The 18,074-nt window shown below is 46.9% G+C and overlaps 6 protein-coding genes across 6 annotated transcripts in view; all 6 read right to left on the bottom strand.

The window, feature by feature from the left end:
* Positions 1-103: 103 nt before the first annotated feature.
* On the bottom strand, positions 104-2,940 carry Pmar_PMAR015659 (importin alpha, putative; the record flags this gene model as incomplete). The annotated part of the gene is made up of 14 exons (XM_002788876.1): positions 104-785; positions 832-916; positions 966-1,012; positions 1,059-1,209; positions 1,253-1,309; positions 1,359-1,450; positions 1,498-1,601; positions 1,645-1,795; positions 1,848-2,140; positions 2,191-2,248; positions 2,304-2,387; positions 2,430-2,572; positions 2,620-2,749; positions 2,848-2,940. The coding sequence occupies 14 exons, from the start codon at positions 2,938-2,940 to the stop codon at positions 612-614; spliced, it is 1,662 nt and encodes a 553-aa protein (XP_002788922.1). The 3' UTR covers positions 104-611.
* A 100-nt stretch (positions 2,941-3,040) lies between these two features.
* Positions 3,041-4,762, bottom strand: Pmar_PMAR015658 (hypothetical protein; the record flags this gene model as incomplete). The annotated part of the gene is made up of 10 exons (XM_002788875.1): positions 3,041-3,286; positions 3,346-3,467; positions 3,517-3,621; positions 3,735-3,830; positions 3,918-4,017; positions 4,125-4,180; positions 4,238-4,332; positions 4,383-4,456; positions 4,499-4,567; positions 4,618-4,762. 10 exons carry the CDS (start codon positions 4,760-4,762, stop codon positions 3,126-3,128), a joined length of 1,023 nt encoding a protein of 340 aa, XP_002788921.1. The 3' UTR covers positions 3,041-3,125.
* A 93-nt stretch (positions 4,763-4,855) lies between these two features.
* Pmar_PMAR015657 (hypothetical protein) lies at positions 4,856-6,179 on the bottom strand (the record flags this gene model as incomplete). Its single annotated transcript, XM_002788874.1, has 9 exons — positions 4,856-5,035; positions 5,083-5,160; positions 5,273-5,365; positions 5,417-5,516; positions 5,562-5,608; positions 5,654-5,745; positions 5,788-5,861; positions 5,906-5,983; positions 6,029-6,179. 9 exons carry the CDS (start codon positions 6,177-6,179, stop codon positions 4,948-4,950), a joined length of 801 nt encoding a protein of 266 aa, XP_002788920.1. The 3' UTR covers positions 4,856-4,947.
* Positions 6,180-9,254: 3,075 nt separating this feature from the next.
* On the bottom strand, positions 9,255-10,224 carry Pmar_PMAR015656 (conserved hypothetical protein; the record flags this gene model as incomplete). The annotated part of the gene is made up of 5 exons (XM_002788873.1): positions 9,255-9,653; positions 9,693-9,794; positions 9,840-9,920; positions 9,969-10,114; positions 10,149-10,224. The coding sequence occupies 5 exons, from the start codon at positions 10,222-10,224 to the stop codon at positions 9,255-9,257; spliced, it is 804 nt and encodes a 267-aa protein (XP_002788919.1).
* A 2,306-nt stretch (positions 10,225-12,530) lies between these two features.
* Positions 12,531-12,710, bottom strand: Pmar_PMAR015655 (hypothetical protein; the record flags this gene model as incomplete). Its single annotated transcript, XM_002788872.1, has 1 exon — positions 12,531-12,710. A coding segment is annotated over one exon (180 nt), but the record flags the coding sequence as incomplete, so codon positions are not given.
* Positions 12,711-14,619: 1,909 nt separating this feature from the next.
* The window catches only part of Pmar_PMAR015654 (hypothetical protein), a gene marked incomplete at both ends in the record, with an annotated part of 6,191 nt that continues 2,736 nt past the window's right edge, over positions 14,620-18,074 (bottom strand). The window contains 7 exons of the mRNA XM_002788871.1: positions 14,620-14,755; positions 14,797-14,918; positions 14,968-15,027; positions 16,503-17,161; positions 17,280-17,415; positions 17,459-17,562; positions 17,606-17,799. Coding sequence (XP_002788917.1) covers positions 14,620-14,755; positions 14,797-14,918; positions 14,968-15,027; positions 16,503-17,161; positions 17,280-17,415; positions 17,459-17,562; positions 17,606-17,799 — 1,411 coding nt within the window. The remainder of the gene's footprint in view (positions 14,756-14,796; positions 14,919-14,967; positions 15,028-16,502; positions 17,162-17,279; positions 17,416-17,458; positions 17,563-17,605; positions 17,800-18,074) is intronic.

The following is an 18,074-nucleotide window of genomic DNA, read 5'->3' as shown; positions in this document are numbered from 1 at the left end:
CCCCTAAACTATGACTAATCCACGAAGTCTGTATTGTACCACCGGGTAGTACTAGCAACACAACAGTCTACCCAAACGAAACGAATCATCAACCTTCGTGATGCCTCCTATTCCTACTCCACTGCTTCCAGTGCGAGTAGGTACAAGCAGATGACATTACCATCAACCGACCACATCTCTAACGATCTTGTCCCACCAACGACAGTGAGTGCGTTCAGACAGATGTAGCAATAGCAGGAGTACAAGTATAGCACATAAATTCCAGAGACGACGAGAACAATGATAACGATAATGGCGTATTGGATAGTTCCTTAACGACGATTTAATGAGTATTGCGGTTTAGTGAAGAACAGTAAAGGTGACTAAGGGGAGTTATAGATGATGCAGGATAGAAGACGACGGTAATAGTGCTGTGATTATATTCCAAATTCTAAATTCACTATTGACGTGATGATGAGCATTTCTATGTAAATACGTGTATATTCAAGTCAACTGATGATAATTAGTAGCGGTGCTTATCGTGATGATCGCACTGGGACGACAGTGGCAGTATTAGTGGTTATGCTACAGCAGCTTGAGGATAACTTCTCAACCGGCATCTGTGTAACTCGCTAGTTATTTCTTCCGAACTGGAAGCCTCCAGGAGGAGCCGCTGTGCCAGTAGCTGGCTGGAAGTTGAAGCCTGGTGCAGCAGTTGCCGAGTCGCTGCCTGATGCTTCCATCTCCTCTACATCATCATCATCCTCTCCCTCCAATGGGAAGTAGTTCTCAAGAATACGTACAGCCTGTTGAACATCCATGGAAACCATTGAGTATTAATAATTGCCTCACCTTTAGGTATATCTCATCACTGCTATCAGACTGGAGGTTTTCAATCTTTGTTAAACCATCAGCTTCTTCGACCAGTTGCAAATACCTATGCAATTGCAAATCACACTTAGTAATTTCTATAATTAACTCCTTACGGGTTTTCAGTAAGATTTGGATTTGTCTCCATCGCTTGCATACCGACCTGTGATGAGATAATCCCATCTATTGGCAGTGATTACCCTGACTACCCTAAGTATATTCTCTAGAGCCTCTAAGCATACACCCACTATACGGGTATCATTCACATCGAGTAAAGCACACAGAGGTTTGATACATCCAGCTTGGACGAAATGATCCACCTGCTCTGGTGTCCCCCCTGTTGTAGCATTCGATAGTGCCCTGAAGAGAGATAGAATCTACGCATCCCATCCCCTGGTACTACCATGCTGCCTCCTTTTTGATATCAAACTCAGCAGTAGCCATTAGCTCCACTATCTTACTCGCAATCTGAGCATATCATACTCTACCGCCACCTTGCCAAATGCTACACTACTACCCCCGCATTAATGATCTCTTGGATCTGTTCTCGATTACCAGCCGTTATGTTTGATATTGTCCAGCAGGCCTCCTTACGGATGTTCTATGATACGATGACGTAAAACCAAGTTGAGGCAGTGTGATGGGTACCTTCTTAGGACTGTATAGAAGCTGATAAAGTCTCTCAGCAGCACCACACTGTATGATAACCTGAGTCTGCCTATCATCCCCAGTAACGATATTGCCAACAGTGCCTATGATATGAATGAGCAGCAGCTATACATACGTGTTGATTACGAAGAGCTGGTGTCTGGACAAGAGAACTATCATGATTGAGCAGCTCTACCAGTCTGCGACATACACCGTGCTCAATAACAGCCTCGATACGCTCATTAGGGCCATCCGATATGTATGATAGAGCCCAACATGCATCGGTCAATACTTCAACCTAACCACACAATAATCATTACCAATTCTACTACTACCACAACCACACCTACATCATGACTGTATAGAAGGTTACTGAGAGTTGGCAAGGCAGGGACGATCATCTCAATAGGTGGTTGGGGCTTTCCACGACATAGATTAGATAACGCCCAGGTAGCATTACGTAACAAAGACAACTTATCATTCTCCCGGAGTAGAGCCAGAAGAGGCTGCATAACTCCAGCTTGGAGGACCGTATCACGTAGAGGTGGTGAGTCACCAGCTATGTTGCCCAAGGCCCACACTGCCTGCTCTTTAACATCCAAACTGGGCGATGCTAGTAATGCGATAAATACAGGTATAGTACCTAGAGCAATGACTAGGGAGAAAACAAGCATTCCTTTGACAGCGCATTACCTGCAGCCACAACAGCCTCAGTTTGAGCTCGAGTACCACTCGCTATATTGGTGAGCACCTGAGTCATTGTTCTAATGTCAATGATACTCTACGAAGATGCGTAGGAATACTACCCAAGCCGCCTCAAATTGCAAATCTGGACGGTTGATATCCCTGAGGAAATCCACCATACGAGGGATGAGACCCGCCTCTATCACCTAATACTGTCCGTTACATTCATCATAGTATGATTATATTACATATTCTATTGGCGGATTCTTCTCTATAGATAATAGTTTCCTCACATACTGAGTGGCTTTAAACTGCACTACAGGATCAGGAGAGTTGCACCCAGCTACTGCTTCACCCAGTTCTTGGAGGTTGGGTACAGGCACGGTCCCACCTTACCATATAACAAGTTGTAATTGAAAAACGGACTAGTCTTATTACCACCACCAGCAGCAGAAGCATCACCGATGCTCATCCTCCTCCGTTGAGCTAACTGCTTCTCCTTCTCAGCCTTCCTAATCTGCACAGCCTCATCCTCTCTTCGACGTCGAGTGTCGTCAGTATCACCAGTCTACATAAGCAGTGTATGGTTCCAGGAGCAAGCAGGACACCAACTAGTAAGCGGTTGGTAATGATAATATAAGGATGACTACTATCCTCCAACCTTACCTTCTTGTAGTGCTTCCGACGAGCTGCGATACGATCTTCAAGATTCGACATATCAACAACCACAACAACGACTGTTGTCAAGAGATGAGGCATCATTAATCTCGAGTCGATACTATCGATCACTAAGGCGAGCGCTAATTCAACTGAGCATCCCCATCAAAGAGGATTGACTGAACTCAACTCCACCGTCAGCGGGATAACCTGACACAGCTCGGCAGCTGCTGAAGAATAAGAACGTCTTTCAAATGCAATAACTAACGGAACACTGCGAGATAATATCAGCAATCACCACCATTCTGAATCCCTGAGTTCTCAGCTTCACTAACCAGGGGCACCCGTGAAGGGTCTTGAATGATGGACCTGTTCGCTGCAACTGTCACTGCAGGCAGTGGAACATGGTGATGATCCTCGCCCTGGGAAGAGCCTTCAACTGCTGTATCTGTTGGATATAATTCAACAGAATAAAGCAGCACTGCTCTCAGAATGCCAGTCCACTACTTCCATGAGTTTCATCATGGCCACTTTCAGTACCAGCTTCCAAGTCCCCAGCAGTATGGCTCATCTCAGTACCCGCGTCATCGTTAGCAATAAAAGCGGTAGATCGTTCTACAGGTATGTACCTGACCACAGCGCTTCTGACGAGCCGATTCAAGACAGATACGACCTTACTCTCCACCAAAGAGGGATCGAGGCATAAGCCACTTGCGTAGAAGATTATTCTCTACTTCAGCTACAATCCAGAGTGATAGTTCCAGTTTATTCAAAAAGGCGAACCTGATGACATCCGGTTGGGCTAATCGCAGGAAGAGTTATTTGAGCTGCGGGCCTCACACGGTCTAGATTAACCCGAAGCTAGGTTACACATATTCCTCCAACCTGGCACTCACCTTGTATTAAGTAGAGCGATCACCGCTGCGGCGATTAAGTCCAGACGAATACTCCACGTGAATAGCGTTATGATGAGTATCACTACACACGGATACCTGACAGGTCCAATCTGCAACCCGTCATCAAGTCGCTGAGCCCCTGGGACCGACATAACTGTAGCCCAAGGGACGGGGGATCATTACCATTTGTTAGGTACAGGCCATATACCAAGCAGCTGGGATTCACCACTGCGATCCATGATACACTCCTTAGTGATCAAAAAGACGGCCAGGGGGAAAAGACCTGAAACAACGACCATTGATAAGCGTCTTACACATGGCGATTCCGAGTTGTGGCAAAAATGTCATATTAGGACACTAAGCATGCGAGAGAAGACGAGACACACTCACCGCTGAACTTCGCCCTTGAAAAAGAATCCCCCAACCATTGGAAGAGAGGGATCCACCTGGATGAATAGAATCTCAACGGAAGGTCGATTGCTGATCTGATACTCCCAACCTACCCGCCCACTCGAGAAATCGCCACGGTAGTAAAAAAGGGAGGTAAAAGTATAGTGTAAACGGTGATTAAGAACCAGAACAACATACCTGTCGACCCCTGAATGACGATGACATCAAGTACACAACACAGTTGCTATCATTCGCCACCTTAGTCCTCTCCATGGACGGCAGTCGGCATAAAAGATAATAACCCACAGGTAGACCCGCGATCATCGTGAACACTGAACATGAATCTTACAAAGTCAAGGTGATTGAGAACTCACCGTTAAGGGAGTAGATAAAAGGACTCGTCAGCGGCAACCAATATTGCCGGCGATACCAGAAGTTCCACACTGACACACAGAGTAGAGCTCATCGATAATCATGATCCGATTCGACATACCGGTCAAATCCACGAATTCGTCCGCGACATACGTGTTGGTGAGCTGGAGTATTAGCCCACAGAGTAGAAGGATGATGTACATGAGGACGATTGCCCTGGTCATGCCAGGGGCGGCATCCCATGCTACTCTAAGAGCTTCTTCCATGATGATAATAAGGGACGAAGTCAAGGTTCGAGGTACTGCGAATGATAGTCACTGCAGTGGTAACACAAGAGAGGCAAGGTAGTAATAGAACTCCGAGATTAAAATGACTCTCAACTATCTCAAGCCAGCCGTGGCATGCACACGGACGAGGCTTCTAGGTCTCCAGTTATGGTCATCGACGATAGCTACACCGAGTAAACGATCTCGTCCAGAGTATCTCTAGCATGTTCATCCTCAGCCCTCTTCCCATGTCGTCTCGAAAGATAACGATACCTGTCGGTGATAGTAGAAGACGATGGGCTGAGCTCAGTACGGGTTACCATGATGGGCAGCATCGAAGCATGCAGTATCTACAGACACCTCCACACATCCGTGTTGAGGCCAGTTTGATCACCAAACTAAGAAAACAATAAAATACTAGTTGTATGGAACAGTAAAACCGCGATATTCTAGGACCAAACTATGCAGTTGAATCGTATAATAATATCCTATGAGAGAGTCTTGAACTACCGCAATATGAGGGCAAGTGAAACTCCGCAGAGACAATCCCATACGACTCGCATCTGGGCAGCAGACAAGAGTAATATCAAGCAGAGAGGATACCTAGTGGCGGCAGCAAGAACTGTATAACAACTGTTGACCACAGTGCAGTACCATATGTTAGGAATCTGCCATGCTCCCCAGAAATCAACCTTGCCCCTTGGATGATCTAAACACTGCCTGGTTACTATGAACATGGCCAGAGGCCACAAACCTGCATCGCCAACAGTAGGACGATACATACGATACACACACTCACCCCATAGGTATTGGTTACAGCCAAAGTAAGGGTCATAGGAGAGGCCACTGGAGATGGGGATAGACTAGGACTGTAAGCAGACTGTAGCTTACCTAGAGAGGCATGCTGCTTCCATCACTCCAATGAATATACCATTAATTGCCATCAAACACGCTATTGTCAATGTCAAGCAAGTCCCCGAACCCTGACAATGTACTAGACGAGAGAACGCCAGTTGTGGTATTACATATCGCCGTTCAAATTGAGGCAGACGGTTGAGGATAGTGATGGAAGCAAGCAGGGACAGGAAAAGGGATACCTCTATTAAAGGGATGTGGCCACGAGGGTCGATGACACACTACTACCATGCTGGCCTCCAGCGTCCCATGACATCCACGGTGCTAAAAATAGACACCCTATGTTGCCCGAATTGATACTCCACACTGATGGACAGCAAATAGAATACGGGTGATATGTAGTATTACTACCAGCAAGCACCTCGGGTGTATCATTGTATTTCATCACATCGGCCATCACCCATGCTATGCTCATTCCTATCAAATGCAGTACGGCGATAGTCCGTGATACCCATGGTGCGGCTGACCATGACCCCAACACTGTGTATTCGCCAGATACCATAGTGCAGGGAAAGTACTACTTTCAATGTAGAGACACGAGCGCAGATTAAGAAAATTTCATAATGCGCTGTCAGATATTAGCGGAGCGACGCGCAGTTTGTCTATCGTTTTGAGCATGAATCACACAATCTTAAGGCCATTCTGGCAGTGTGAATTTGGCCGACTCACGCCATGGGTATCGTATCGTTTTTTCGCTGTTTGAAGGAGGGCAAGATGGTACGTTAGGGGTGTAATGTGGTCTCACTGAGTGGTTGGTGATGGTCAGGACTATCGAGGGCAGAGGAGAGCATTCTACATTCAATTGATGCTCATTCTCGTTAGTGCTGTTATCGGATTCGTCTATGGGTAATACACTGTGGTACACATATAGTGATGTGATCCCATAGATATGCCGTACAACGGTTCCTTTACACGTTCTACATCCTATCTGCAGGCGCCGCCTTAGCTACAATAGTAATAATCTCGACGCTCTATCATCATTCGCGACTGTTTCGCCATGGTCGAATACTGCCGACTCTCGATATGATAGCGATTGTAATTAGTGGTAGTACTGTGGTAGTTACGGATACCGGTCGGGTGGAATTCATCACTACCTACTGTATTGCACTTGCCCTAGAGGTTAACCGAATTTATTGTGAACAATTCTCTAGTATAGTATTACTACATGCTCAACGACCTCCTTTAGATAACACTCCCATCGTGGCCTGCATTCAACGGCGATCCTGTCACATTCCTCCCAGCAAAGGAAGGGAAAGATGACTGACTCGTACTGGATGGCCGAGTTGAGAGACCCTCACATTTTTCATTATCAATAAGCACTGTTGGGTTATCCAATATGCTTCCGGTTGACTGCACGACACAGGCTGCACCTGTGATGACTCAGAAGACTGCACACGATCATTACCACGGGTACTACCTAATCATTTCTCTATGACTAAGTCAAGTGTTACTTCAAGTGGGGGTGAGGGAGGCACGGCGGACAAAGCAGCAAGGCCAATCCCCTGGAGTGTGTGTTGTGTAGTTCATCATGCGAGGGATGCTGCTTATCTGCGATTTCGGCCCAGCTATTATAGACTATCTATGGTATCATCTACTCACTTGATCCATCCGGGAGTCTTAATGGATCTGGTACTCTAAAAACCCCTCAATGATACCCTCGTGACGTTGGGCAAGATCGAAAAGTTTGATCGTTAATTGGGGAGAGGGGGGAACGACTCGCCGGAGGAGATAAAGAAAATAGGCAATTCTAGGTGAGTATTACTCACTGAGTAACACAAGAGGCATGTTTTGTTCGCTCGTACCGTCGACTCGTGAGTAGCACTGGCGGTCATGATTCCTTGTCGGGAGTCAGATTTTGCATAGGCTTGGAAAACACCGATGTTGCATAATCCAAAGAGCGAACCATGGCTATATGGTGGGGGCAGCGAGCCTCAATGGACAGACTGTAGACCTACCGAGCAGTAGTGTATCCGTCTCGATGCATTCTGTGGCCGTCATGTCGAACATGTGTCTCGCAAGAACTCGCATGTCCTCGAGTATGAATGGGCTAGCTAGTTGCCGCTATACTGAGTGGATTGCGGCCTCCTGACTGTAGATTATCATACCTTTCTCCTCACCCCCCCCCCCCCTCACGTAGAGACTAGTTTGGCCATGAGAGGACGGAATAGGGAGTGAAACTGTAGAGGTCAATATGATTATCGTCGTAGTTCAGTTGTTGATGAGTATTGGTATGAGTGGTTTTAGGAAACAGGAGGAACAGTCTGCCCAAAGGATCGTAAACAGCAGCAGCGAGAATAATGTAGAATTCGAGCGTTCGACAAACTCCCAGAAGGACAAGCACTCCTCTGACATTGGCTGAAAACTTAGTGCGATGAGAGGGAGGTATCTATACAGGAGAAGGAGGCTCGATTAGAACATCTACGACGATGATAATAACAGTTGCGACAGAGGGGCCTCCGTCAGTCCACTCATAGCCTGCTAGCTGACCCCCCTTCCCATTCCGATACTACCGACAAGAGTAAATTCTCTCCAACCTCCTGGCAGGCTTCCATTAGATGGCATGTAATCCAGCCTTCTGTTTTTAAGAATGATACAGGGTGTCCAGAGAAAACTGCATACTGTGTCTTAGTCACTAAGATTATCGATATCATAGCCTTTCCGCTAGCTCTGAAAAAGGCTGTGTTTCAAAGCTGTGAAAAGAAGGCAGTTATATGTTCATTACTCGAGTGAAATAACAGCAAGCGCGACCTGTTCCATTATAAGCAATTCTTTGACGAGCGTGAAAATTAAATTTCTCCCCCTTCACAAAAGCTTTCGAATGGTATGGGATTTTTCTGAATGTTCAACGGAAAGTCATTCGAAAAAGCCCATGTTTGTTGGGACACCTTGTAGTATGATGCTCAAGAAGGGAGAGGGCCATGCATCTCTCTGCTCGCTCTCGACCAGTCAACTCATGTCTGGTACCCGTTTGTCACCGGTGGAGGCTATCACTCCGAACATAAAGGTCCTTGCTCAAGGCCCTCACGGTTAGGAGAGCCAACCAAGAAAGGTATCCAGAGATGGTATTAGGCCGATCATAGTATATCATCGATTGCCTCACTATAACTCAATAACCGGAGTATAGGCAGCGTACATATGATATACGGTAGCCAGGCTCTTAAGTGATATGACTGATGATCTTCCTGATCATACCTTTGTTTGTGTACAATGAGATGTACAATGGGTTAGCCGTTAGCGATTGGAGCAACAAAGGCAAAAACAAGACTGCCACCATAGTACATCCAGTATCTATGGTTCTCTACTTTGCTCATGATTGATGTACAACAGTGTCTCTAGACAGCCGTCGGCGTCTTGTTATAAGTAGTATGAACAGATTATCCAAAGCGGGCCGAAGCGGAGTCTTAAATTATTGGTAATATCATTTTTACTCCAGGAAACACAACAGTTCTAACCCATAATGAAGCACTGATGTGTCATGGTCATGTATGTTCCTCTCCCCCATCGTCTACTGATGGCACCGAGTCAGCCGATGGGGAGTCGGGTTGAATCTCATCAAGAGTCTCCTGGGTAATACAGACTATGACATGAGAGGGATGTAACCTACGGTGAGCGGCTCCGCTAGACTCGGTTCCTCTGACATTAGCTGATCTGTCATGAGTTCTGGATCTTCAGTCTGAGGGGCTGCCAGCGCGCCAGTTGGAGCCTCCTCCTCTACCATGCCATCGTCTACTGATGGCATTGATTCAGATAATGGGGAGTCGGGTTGATCCTCTTCGAAAGTGTCCTGGGTAGATACTGACAACGACTTGTCCAAGTTGCAACATACTGTGAACGACTCCGCTGGGCTCAGTTCGTCTGCCATGAACTGCTGTAATTCTTCAGCCTCGGAGGCTGCGACTGGACCAGCTGGAGCTCGCTCCTCTCCTGCTGTATCAACGGACTGCTCATCAGCAGCAGCATCAGGGGAGTGCGATACCTGATACACTCTGGTAACCCTCCTAGCACTATGATCTACCTCTGGCACTTCAACCTTCAGCGGGGTCTGATCAGTAGCTTGCTGAGGCTCTCCGGCGAACGTCCGAATACTCCGCAAGGATCGAGACCCTCCATGGCGGGACTGAGGATGACTATATTACCCAGCCTACCGAGGCAGACCACGCACGTCGGGACGCTCAGGGAAGTCCTGTGGGTCGGCAGCTCTGTCAATATCTCCACCATGAGTATAACTCCGTTTCACCCGAGCCTAGGAAGAACGTAGCTGCTACCTCGGTATGGCCATACCCTTCCCTACTGTGTCCTCTCCTTCCCGAGAACTTGTTGGTTCAGCTGGTGGCCCTTCTTCAGGTGATGGTTCTTCTGCCTCAGCTGCTGATTCTCTTTCACTGGCAGCCTTCGCTTCAGTCGTTGCTTTTTCCTCTTCCGCATCATCGTCCTCTTCTGATATATACACAATGACGATTACACTCATCACCATTCGGATTACGAATATCATCGAAGCTCCAACCCTTGGCCCCAAACTTATGCCTTCGAGCCGATGAGATCTCCATCAGATGCCTGCGTACCTCTTCGCATGTTAGTGGAGTCTCCTGAGTGACTTGAGAGCAAACGAGAACATAAGAAGCACTGATCCATGGAGAAAGGGATCAAACCTAGAGAGTCATGATCATCCGATTCAGCCGATGGCAACAACTGAGTAGGGATCCTGATAATCCTTCCCCTCTTTTTCTTCTTAGGCTCTTGTCGAGAGACGACGCTGTCTTTCGATGATTGGCGCTCGAGATCTGCCCTCTTATTAGGCTCTGATTTGGATGATGCTGTACTCAACAGCACGACTGCATCATCGGACCGCTACCTTCGTCTAATGCAGTAGATGGTGATCTCGAGTATCCTTCTCCCTCATCTTCTGGCACTTCTTCATCATCAGCCTCTTCGGTGGCCAACATAGGCCTTTTGAATGGACAGTCATCAGGTAAGTATTCCGGGAAGAGGAGGAAGATCTGTCAAGCTGATACACTGCTACTACATATCCTATTGACTCGCCTTGGTGATCCGATCTAACACATCCACTATAGAAAGTAGTCCTGGGAATGGCTCCCATTCGAAAGAGATTTGCCTACAACAGGAGGCGTTGATCTTTGATGAATATTCCCTCCACCCACCGGAGGAATTCCCCCAACTTCTCCAGCACTTCATTGGCTTTGGGTTCAATGCGATTTTCCAACTGTAAAGTATCACTCTGGTTTTCCTCATAATAGTGTGTTCAATCTACTACCAAATCGATAATGACCTGGGATTTAATATTCCCATCAGTGATCGTTGATTTACATTTAGTGATCTCGGAAGAGAGGAGGGCCAACGCCTACGTCAGGTAAAATACTAATCCTCGATAACATATCACCGACCGGGGTTCTAGGCTGCGTGCTATTAATCTCAGCCTCCTGTTCTTGGCGCTGATGCCATTGTAAAAACTCCACCAGCATCTTGTTCCTATCTATCAGATCATCTGTTTGATTATCAAGGTCCGCCTTATAACTGCAAGTATCACGTAATTGTATACCAACCCTTTTATCACTACTGCGACATGCTGTAACAAAGCCTGTCGGACTTCACGAGTTCGCGGATAATCTCCTCTATACTTGATAGATTAGCACCTTACTTATACATTCTATTGGATAGGGAGGCCAATACTCTCACTCTCTTCCATGACCCTAAAGGCTTCCAGTATATACTCTTGCCTTGCCTCGTGTTCTTGTATATGTTTCCTCTGTATGGCATTCAGAAGGGCCAACTTTACTATATGGCATTGGAGCACAGTCTCGGAGTAGTTAGCTTCCCCCTCGGCCAACTACAAGCAATGCTCTTCTAGGACCCTCAAACCGCCCTACAATGCTTCCATGTCGATTGCCTGTCGATTTACTCGTGGAGTTGCAACCAGTCTTGCCTTTGCTGCGATGGTGCTCCAGCTGTTGTCGTGAGGTCTGAGGTGAATAAATACATATACGACGTCATACCATTCATCGTGCATCAATCGAGTTTTCAATTATTCGTTACCTCGAAAGTCCCTACCATCTTGTACGCCTCGTCTTTTTCGGCTTCGAGCTCATTCTTCAACAGGCGCGTGGAGTGTTGTTTCATGCCTGGTAAACATGGTATCATCACAGGACTCATACAACGAGTATTACGCGACTCTCTATCATCATCAACAGCTCCCATCGTGGCCTTCCCTAGTGTCGCCCTACTCCGGGCCAGTTCAGCCTTCAACTTCCTCAGGCTACCGATCATGCTCTTCCGTTTTATTCTGAAAACACCAGGAGTGTAGGACCTCCAGCTGACGTAACATCCCACCTCGCATTCACTATCCCATTCCTTAGCTTATCGTTGGCTTTGTTCATCACATTGAGCCTCTGCGACGCCGTATCGAGATTGTCTTGGAGCCTGCCAACTCTCAGTGAGGGCGCCCCCCGCCTTTTTGATGCAGCCTGACAGTCATATGGTGGTTCCCTGATTCCCTATGTTACATTCATCATGGCACGCCTTCCTGAGTTAACCTCTTTTATATTAGCATCAAGTTTATTAAGGCGTCTCCTAGCAAGTTCCAAGTTGTAAGTTGCCAGAGCTGACAAGCAAGCTCGCAGTTTGCAAAACACCGGCCGAAATCTGTCTTGTTGCTACCAAGTTCTTTCTGGAAAGCCTTCAACGACTTGGAAGTCTGCATGGACTTATCGTAACCACATTCGAACATGGGAGTCTTCATTGCCTTGTTCAACACCGGTAGCTCCTGGGAAGAGCAACAATGTATATGTTTGGCCCCCAATCGACCGCTAGAAGGTAACAGCTCCAAGACCCATCCCACCGGGCGGGATTTGTCAGCCAACTTGCCACGCTGCCCTTTTCTGGCAGTCCCTCTTGACGAGTCAGCATACGGCGAGAGTCCTCCCACTGCTGCCTTGTTACTGCTCTCACTAACCTCTGTCTCTGGACTCGCCTCTGTGTCGACCAACTCTTTAGTGTAATTCTCAGATCCAGTTTGCATCAGCTGATGAATATAAGACTATACCCATAGACCTCTTAGACCTCCATTAACAACATAACCCAACTGGTTGTATTGAAACTTTTGACTAAGTTAGTAGTGAGCAGGTAAGAGATGCCGCAATCATCAGTTTTCAAGCATTATCCCGTCGATCGTTGATCACCACTACTACATGAACAATGAAACAACACCAACACAATATAACATACAATACTATATGATATGGAGTAGGGTTTGGTGCCCTTTCCAAGGCCACGGTGAGCAACAGTAACACATGGTAGAATAAGATACACTACAAGATGCACCCAAGGATGATGTCAATCATCCGTATAGTAGATCTTTTATCATCATATAAGGATGAGCGAATTCATCACGACTATTAACGACATGAATTGAAAGTAGAGTATAGAAATTCATACATATCCTGGTGCTAAGACTATAAGCCTTGCCCCGCTGGTGTCAGTTAGAACCCAGCAAAAGCAAGTAGGTAAATTCAACAATAAAAACACACATAGAGTTGCAGAGTGCTGCAACCAACACGACAAAAAAACACCAGAACATAGCGAGCCAGGGCCTTCACGGCACACTATCCTTCTCAGCGACTGCTCACATAAGGTCCCCCTTACCTGCTATACTGATTGGATCGGCCATAAGCAAAGGTTGACCATACTTACCATGATGGCTGCCTTAACAATGATCAATGACCAGTCATTTTATCTTTTAATCATTGAGTTGGTTCTTGGAACCGTCGCTATCTCTAAGACGCGCTAAGTTGGTGGAAACCCGAATCCGAAACGGGAAGATGACTCGCCTTCCGAAAGCCAGAAGTACATGGAGAGTTCGAGTCAATAGAGTCGATCTCGGAGTTTGGACAATCAATCTCGTCTCAGAACTTCCAGCTCGAATGCTTATAGGAGCATCCTGTTCCACGCATATGATGCGTGTAAGGAAGTGGCTTTATAAGCAGTCAACAACATGAACATGATGACGCGCTATAGCAGGCATTTTCTGACCCGGCAACTATTGAACGTGCGGAGAAAGTGTAACTACTCAGTTTCACAAAACGAACTTGACCTGCACATAGAAGAAATATCAAACCCATGGACGACGGCACATTTGCAGTATCAATTGGACATCGAAACTGTGGCTCTCATACTTCAATTCCCCACATTGCTATCTCCGCGACTCGCTAGCTGATACGACTTCAAGACAAACCCCATGTTGATCGAATCAATTGTGGGTCAATTCAGAATCGATTCTAGTAGGCGTATTCATGTTGCTAGCATTCCAGGGTAAGCTAGCGCTACTCTTAGTTACTAAACTCATAAGTCCAAATTGAAGACTAAGTGTCCTCAACGACTCTCTGTGAGTTGAGTTCTGGTGATTAATACTGTTCACTACACACACTCATCGTTGGAAATCTCTAGACGACATCTCTCATCGGAGATGAGAATCAAACATGACATGATGGCACTGAATTAGAAATTAGTCAAATTGTAGTGATGCTAATCGAACAGCAGAACTGATGCTATCGTCAAACTCGCTACTATGGTCGAAGGATGCATCCACGATAGTTGCACGGGAGATACTGAGAGATATACGAGCTCTTCTCTCATGGGATGATGATGACAGGTCTACCTCCGCATAGGTATCTCAATGCCGTCCACCGCGGCGGCAGCAGCAGGAGTTGCTCTAAAACGAAGAGGGGTGTTTCCTTTCTCATGGAACAACTTCCTGGATAGCGGGGTGAACTGGCGTGATGATGATAATGAGAACCGGCGTCTCGAAGCATACAGTGATCTGAACGTGATACGTGTGTATCAAAATACTACTGAATTCCTATAATATTATTAATGTTATCGTATATCATATTAATGTTATCGTTATATTTATATTGCAGGAGTGAATCTCGTCACTTAGCACAAGAGTCCAGGGGATTAGCATGCTCTACTGTCCACTTCGTAGGAGGCTCCTTGTCAAGCTTGGGATAACGGAAGGTGAGCCAAGCTCGTAAGGCAATGATTGCAGCATTAGCATCGTAATCATATCTATGTATAACTCCAGAATGTAGCACTACTGTTCAACCTACGTAGCGATACAATCCGTAATTATGCTGTCATCATTGAGGTAGGAAAGAGCACCGACGGCACACTTCTCCTCTGCGAATGGTATCAAGTCTTGGCGAACCCTCTCAAGTGCTTCAGGAGTGGTCTGTGCACATAGACTGCAGCTATCAACAGGTCGCGATATCGTAGACTACTGCTGCTGGTTTTCTTTCATGAGATGCAGACTTGGAATCAGACTGGGTGTCATTGACGGCCTGACATGCTGAGAGTGTATGCACTCATCGACGTGGATCCTCTACACCTGTGTATCACGACGACGACGATGCTGGTGATGATGATGCCGCCACCATGCAGTACAGGGATAGCATATACTCACTACTCCCTCGTTACGCTGCTTAATGCGGTCATCGCTATAATGACGGTAGCATAGATAATGATAGAGAACATATATCGCGATGGACACCACAGCCACCACAGCCGCGATAGTCAGGCCAGTAGTGGATAACCAATCCCAGGAGGATCCATCTGATACTTCTCGAGAAGATGCTAATGCCACAACCGATGAACGATTTAGGGACATTACTGGCAGCAAGACTTGAGGGGAGCCTTATACAGATCAACTCAATAACAACGGGCTGGATCAAAAGGGCGGTGAGCATAGTTCACTGACAGCAATGCATATCGGGCAGCATATGAGGATATATTACACCGACAATACAATAGGGAGCACACCCCTCATGCAACAATCACAACGCTCACTGTAAGCGGTTGATCATCAGAGTTCACACCTGCTACCGCTGTAAGGAAAAATCAGCATAATACGCGACTATGTACATCGACAGTTACTCTCAATCCATTCGAGATAGGAACATCGTAGCAATACCATACCAGTAAAAACGTCATAGTGCAGCCGAACCCAAGCCGACTAGGAGCTCACTACCACAACAAGCTCTACAGATGATCGCCCTCCCCGCTGGCCCGGAGATACACTTCACGCATACCAATGCATCTCCCGGAGCAGAAGCACCTATGGTAGCACTTCTTGCTGTATCCACAGTCGAGTAGTTTAGGGTATGACCTACTGGTCAGATGTGTACGACTCATCAGGCCACTATTGGATGTTGGTCTCTAATACTTGGCTAGAATAACTGAGTGCTGGCCTCGACTTGCAGCCATTATAGTACTGCCCTTCAGTGACATACTAATACTAGGTGTATGGAGGTGCATTCTGTCATGACCTTTCGGGCATGCCACATGGGCATAGTGAACTCCCCCAATCGTATGCCTCCTGTGATGATATGAGCTGTCAAAGCCCGGACCGGGAGTGAATCGATATCACTACGAGTTATGAGTTCTCTCGAAGCACCGCTATTATTATTCCTCGATGATTCAACGAATACATCATGGTTTGCACCAGGACACCAACAAGCCTTCGTGGGGTAGTAGCACTACCCTTGATACGGTGCTCCTCGACAAACGGCAAAAGGCCGCCCCGCAGTAGAAGCAGGAGGCATCTCGCTGCTGCCTCAAGCATAATATACTATTCCGTGATGAACTTAACCTTACTAACACAGGAGACTATGGGTCAGAAACATCAAGCAGGACTTCGGAAACGTTTATCATGCACAATTGCCTTCAGTCGTTCTTCATCAGATGCCATACCACTCCATTGCTTCATCGGGATGCATACCTCACTCCAGCCCAATTTCGCTAACCATGCTCCACGTACTCTATGCTTAGCCGAGAGGGATATTTCCATACTGCCACTATCCAGGACATAGCCCTTAGGTTGGACCAACCGTATTGATACCTTCTCACGAGGCAAAGCTACTGGTAATGTATATCCGTTATCCATAGCGAAACCAGTGACAGCTCGATCCTCCAAAAGGCTAGCTACTGTTGCTGCCCAGGGGCTACTCGGGAGGGTAAGTGGGGTAGGCACTTCACAGAGACCAACAGTTGCAAGTATATGCAGGCCGAGGTGAGCGTCATCACTAAGGTCAGATAGCGTACCAAGAGAGTCCAGAAGCTGAGTTATCGCAGCGGATGGTAGTACATCATCAGTGTTATTAAAAACAGCGATCGCTATCGGTAGGAGCCAGTCCTTAGGGTCCGCCTCACAACTTGGCGTACGACTTGCTATAAGTGAATCCAACTCCTCTGCTGTGACCCCTAGCTTGCATAAGGCACGCATAATCCTTCCACAAGGCGTAGTGTTTTTAATACAAAATTGTAGTAGACCCTTATTAACAATACCGAGTCTGGCCATATACGATAGTATATCTCCTTCTTTCACTGAGGGTATTCTATCCAGTTGCCTCTCTAGCATAGCCAACGCTTTAGCAAGCACTACTACTGATGCCTCTGTACGGGGGTCATAGCAGGTCTCTGATGATGATGAATACACAAATAGAAGGTTAGTGAGCCAAGTAACAGGTAGAGTATCGGCCTCAGATACCACTAACAAGTACATGAATAAAACCTAGCAGTATGATCCCAGTACTACCTCTGAGGATCCATGGTGTACACCTTGCTATGATCTCTCGACCCAGCTGAGTGAGGTCAGCATCAGAGGCACCACCACCCTGCTGGGGAGCTGTCCTCGCCCTGCAGGATCTAGCGTAAGCCTTGAAACATGATACCTGGGGGCTGACCATCCACATACAACCATCAGCATACTCTTACGGCGGCGTCCCTCGATAATGCTCCATCGATGATGTGATCGGAAACTATAGGCAACATAGTCTGCAAGAACCTCTTACGGCCCATCCACATACCACTTACCCGACCTGCGAACATATACTCTCTTGCGTTCGACCGCTCTGCACCTACTATCATTAGTCAGTGCGTATAGTAAAAAATTAATTTGCTTGGGCTGGAGTTGGCCCCTGAGGTAGTCTTCTTGCTGACTAAGGCTCAAGGCTAGAGCATCCAACACGGTATCAACGATTGGCGATGTGTATGGTAATAATGCTATCCCTTTTAGTAGGCGGAATAGGGCGGGCACTGACGGGAGGTTATCGAACCTAACATGGCCGTGAGCAGTTACAGCAACAACCACCTCGTCACCCTCGCCTGTGCATATCATTGATAATAGCCTCAACATCCGGCATGAGGCCAGCATCCTCTACTCCACTATGAGCCACCAGTAAGGATCGGCTCCATAGCACTGTAGAGAGGTCAGAGCACGACATGGACGACATCAATGATACTCCTCTATGGGCCAACATACTACTAACTGGATGTGATGGTAGTCGCGAACAAACGTCTCCAAAGCGGTGCCTAGATAGTAGAGTGCCTT

The sequence above is a fragment of the Perkinsus marinus genome, assembly GCF_000006405.1.
Source record: "Perkinsus marinus ATCC 50983 genomic scaffold scf_1104296927446, whole genome shotgun sequence".
NCBI lineage: Eukaryota > Perkinsozoa > Perkinsida > Perkinsidae > Perkinsus > Perkinsus marinus.
This window is presented reverse-complemented; position numbering and strand designations above follow the sequence as displayed.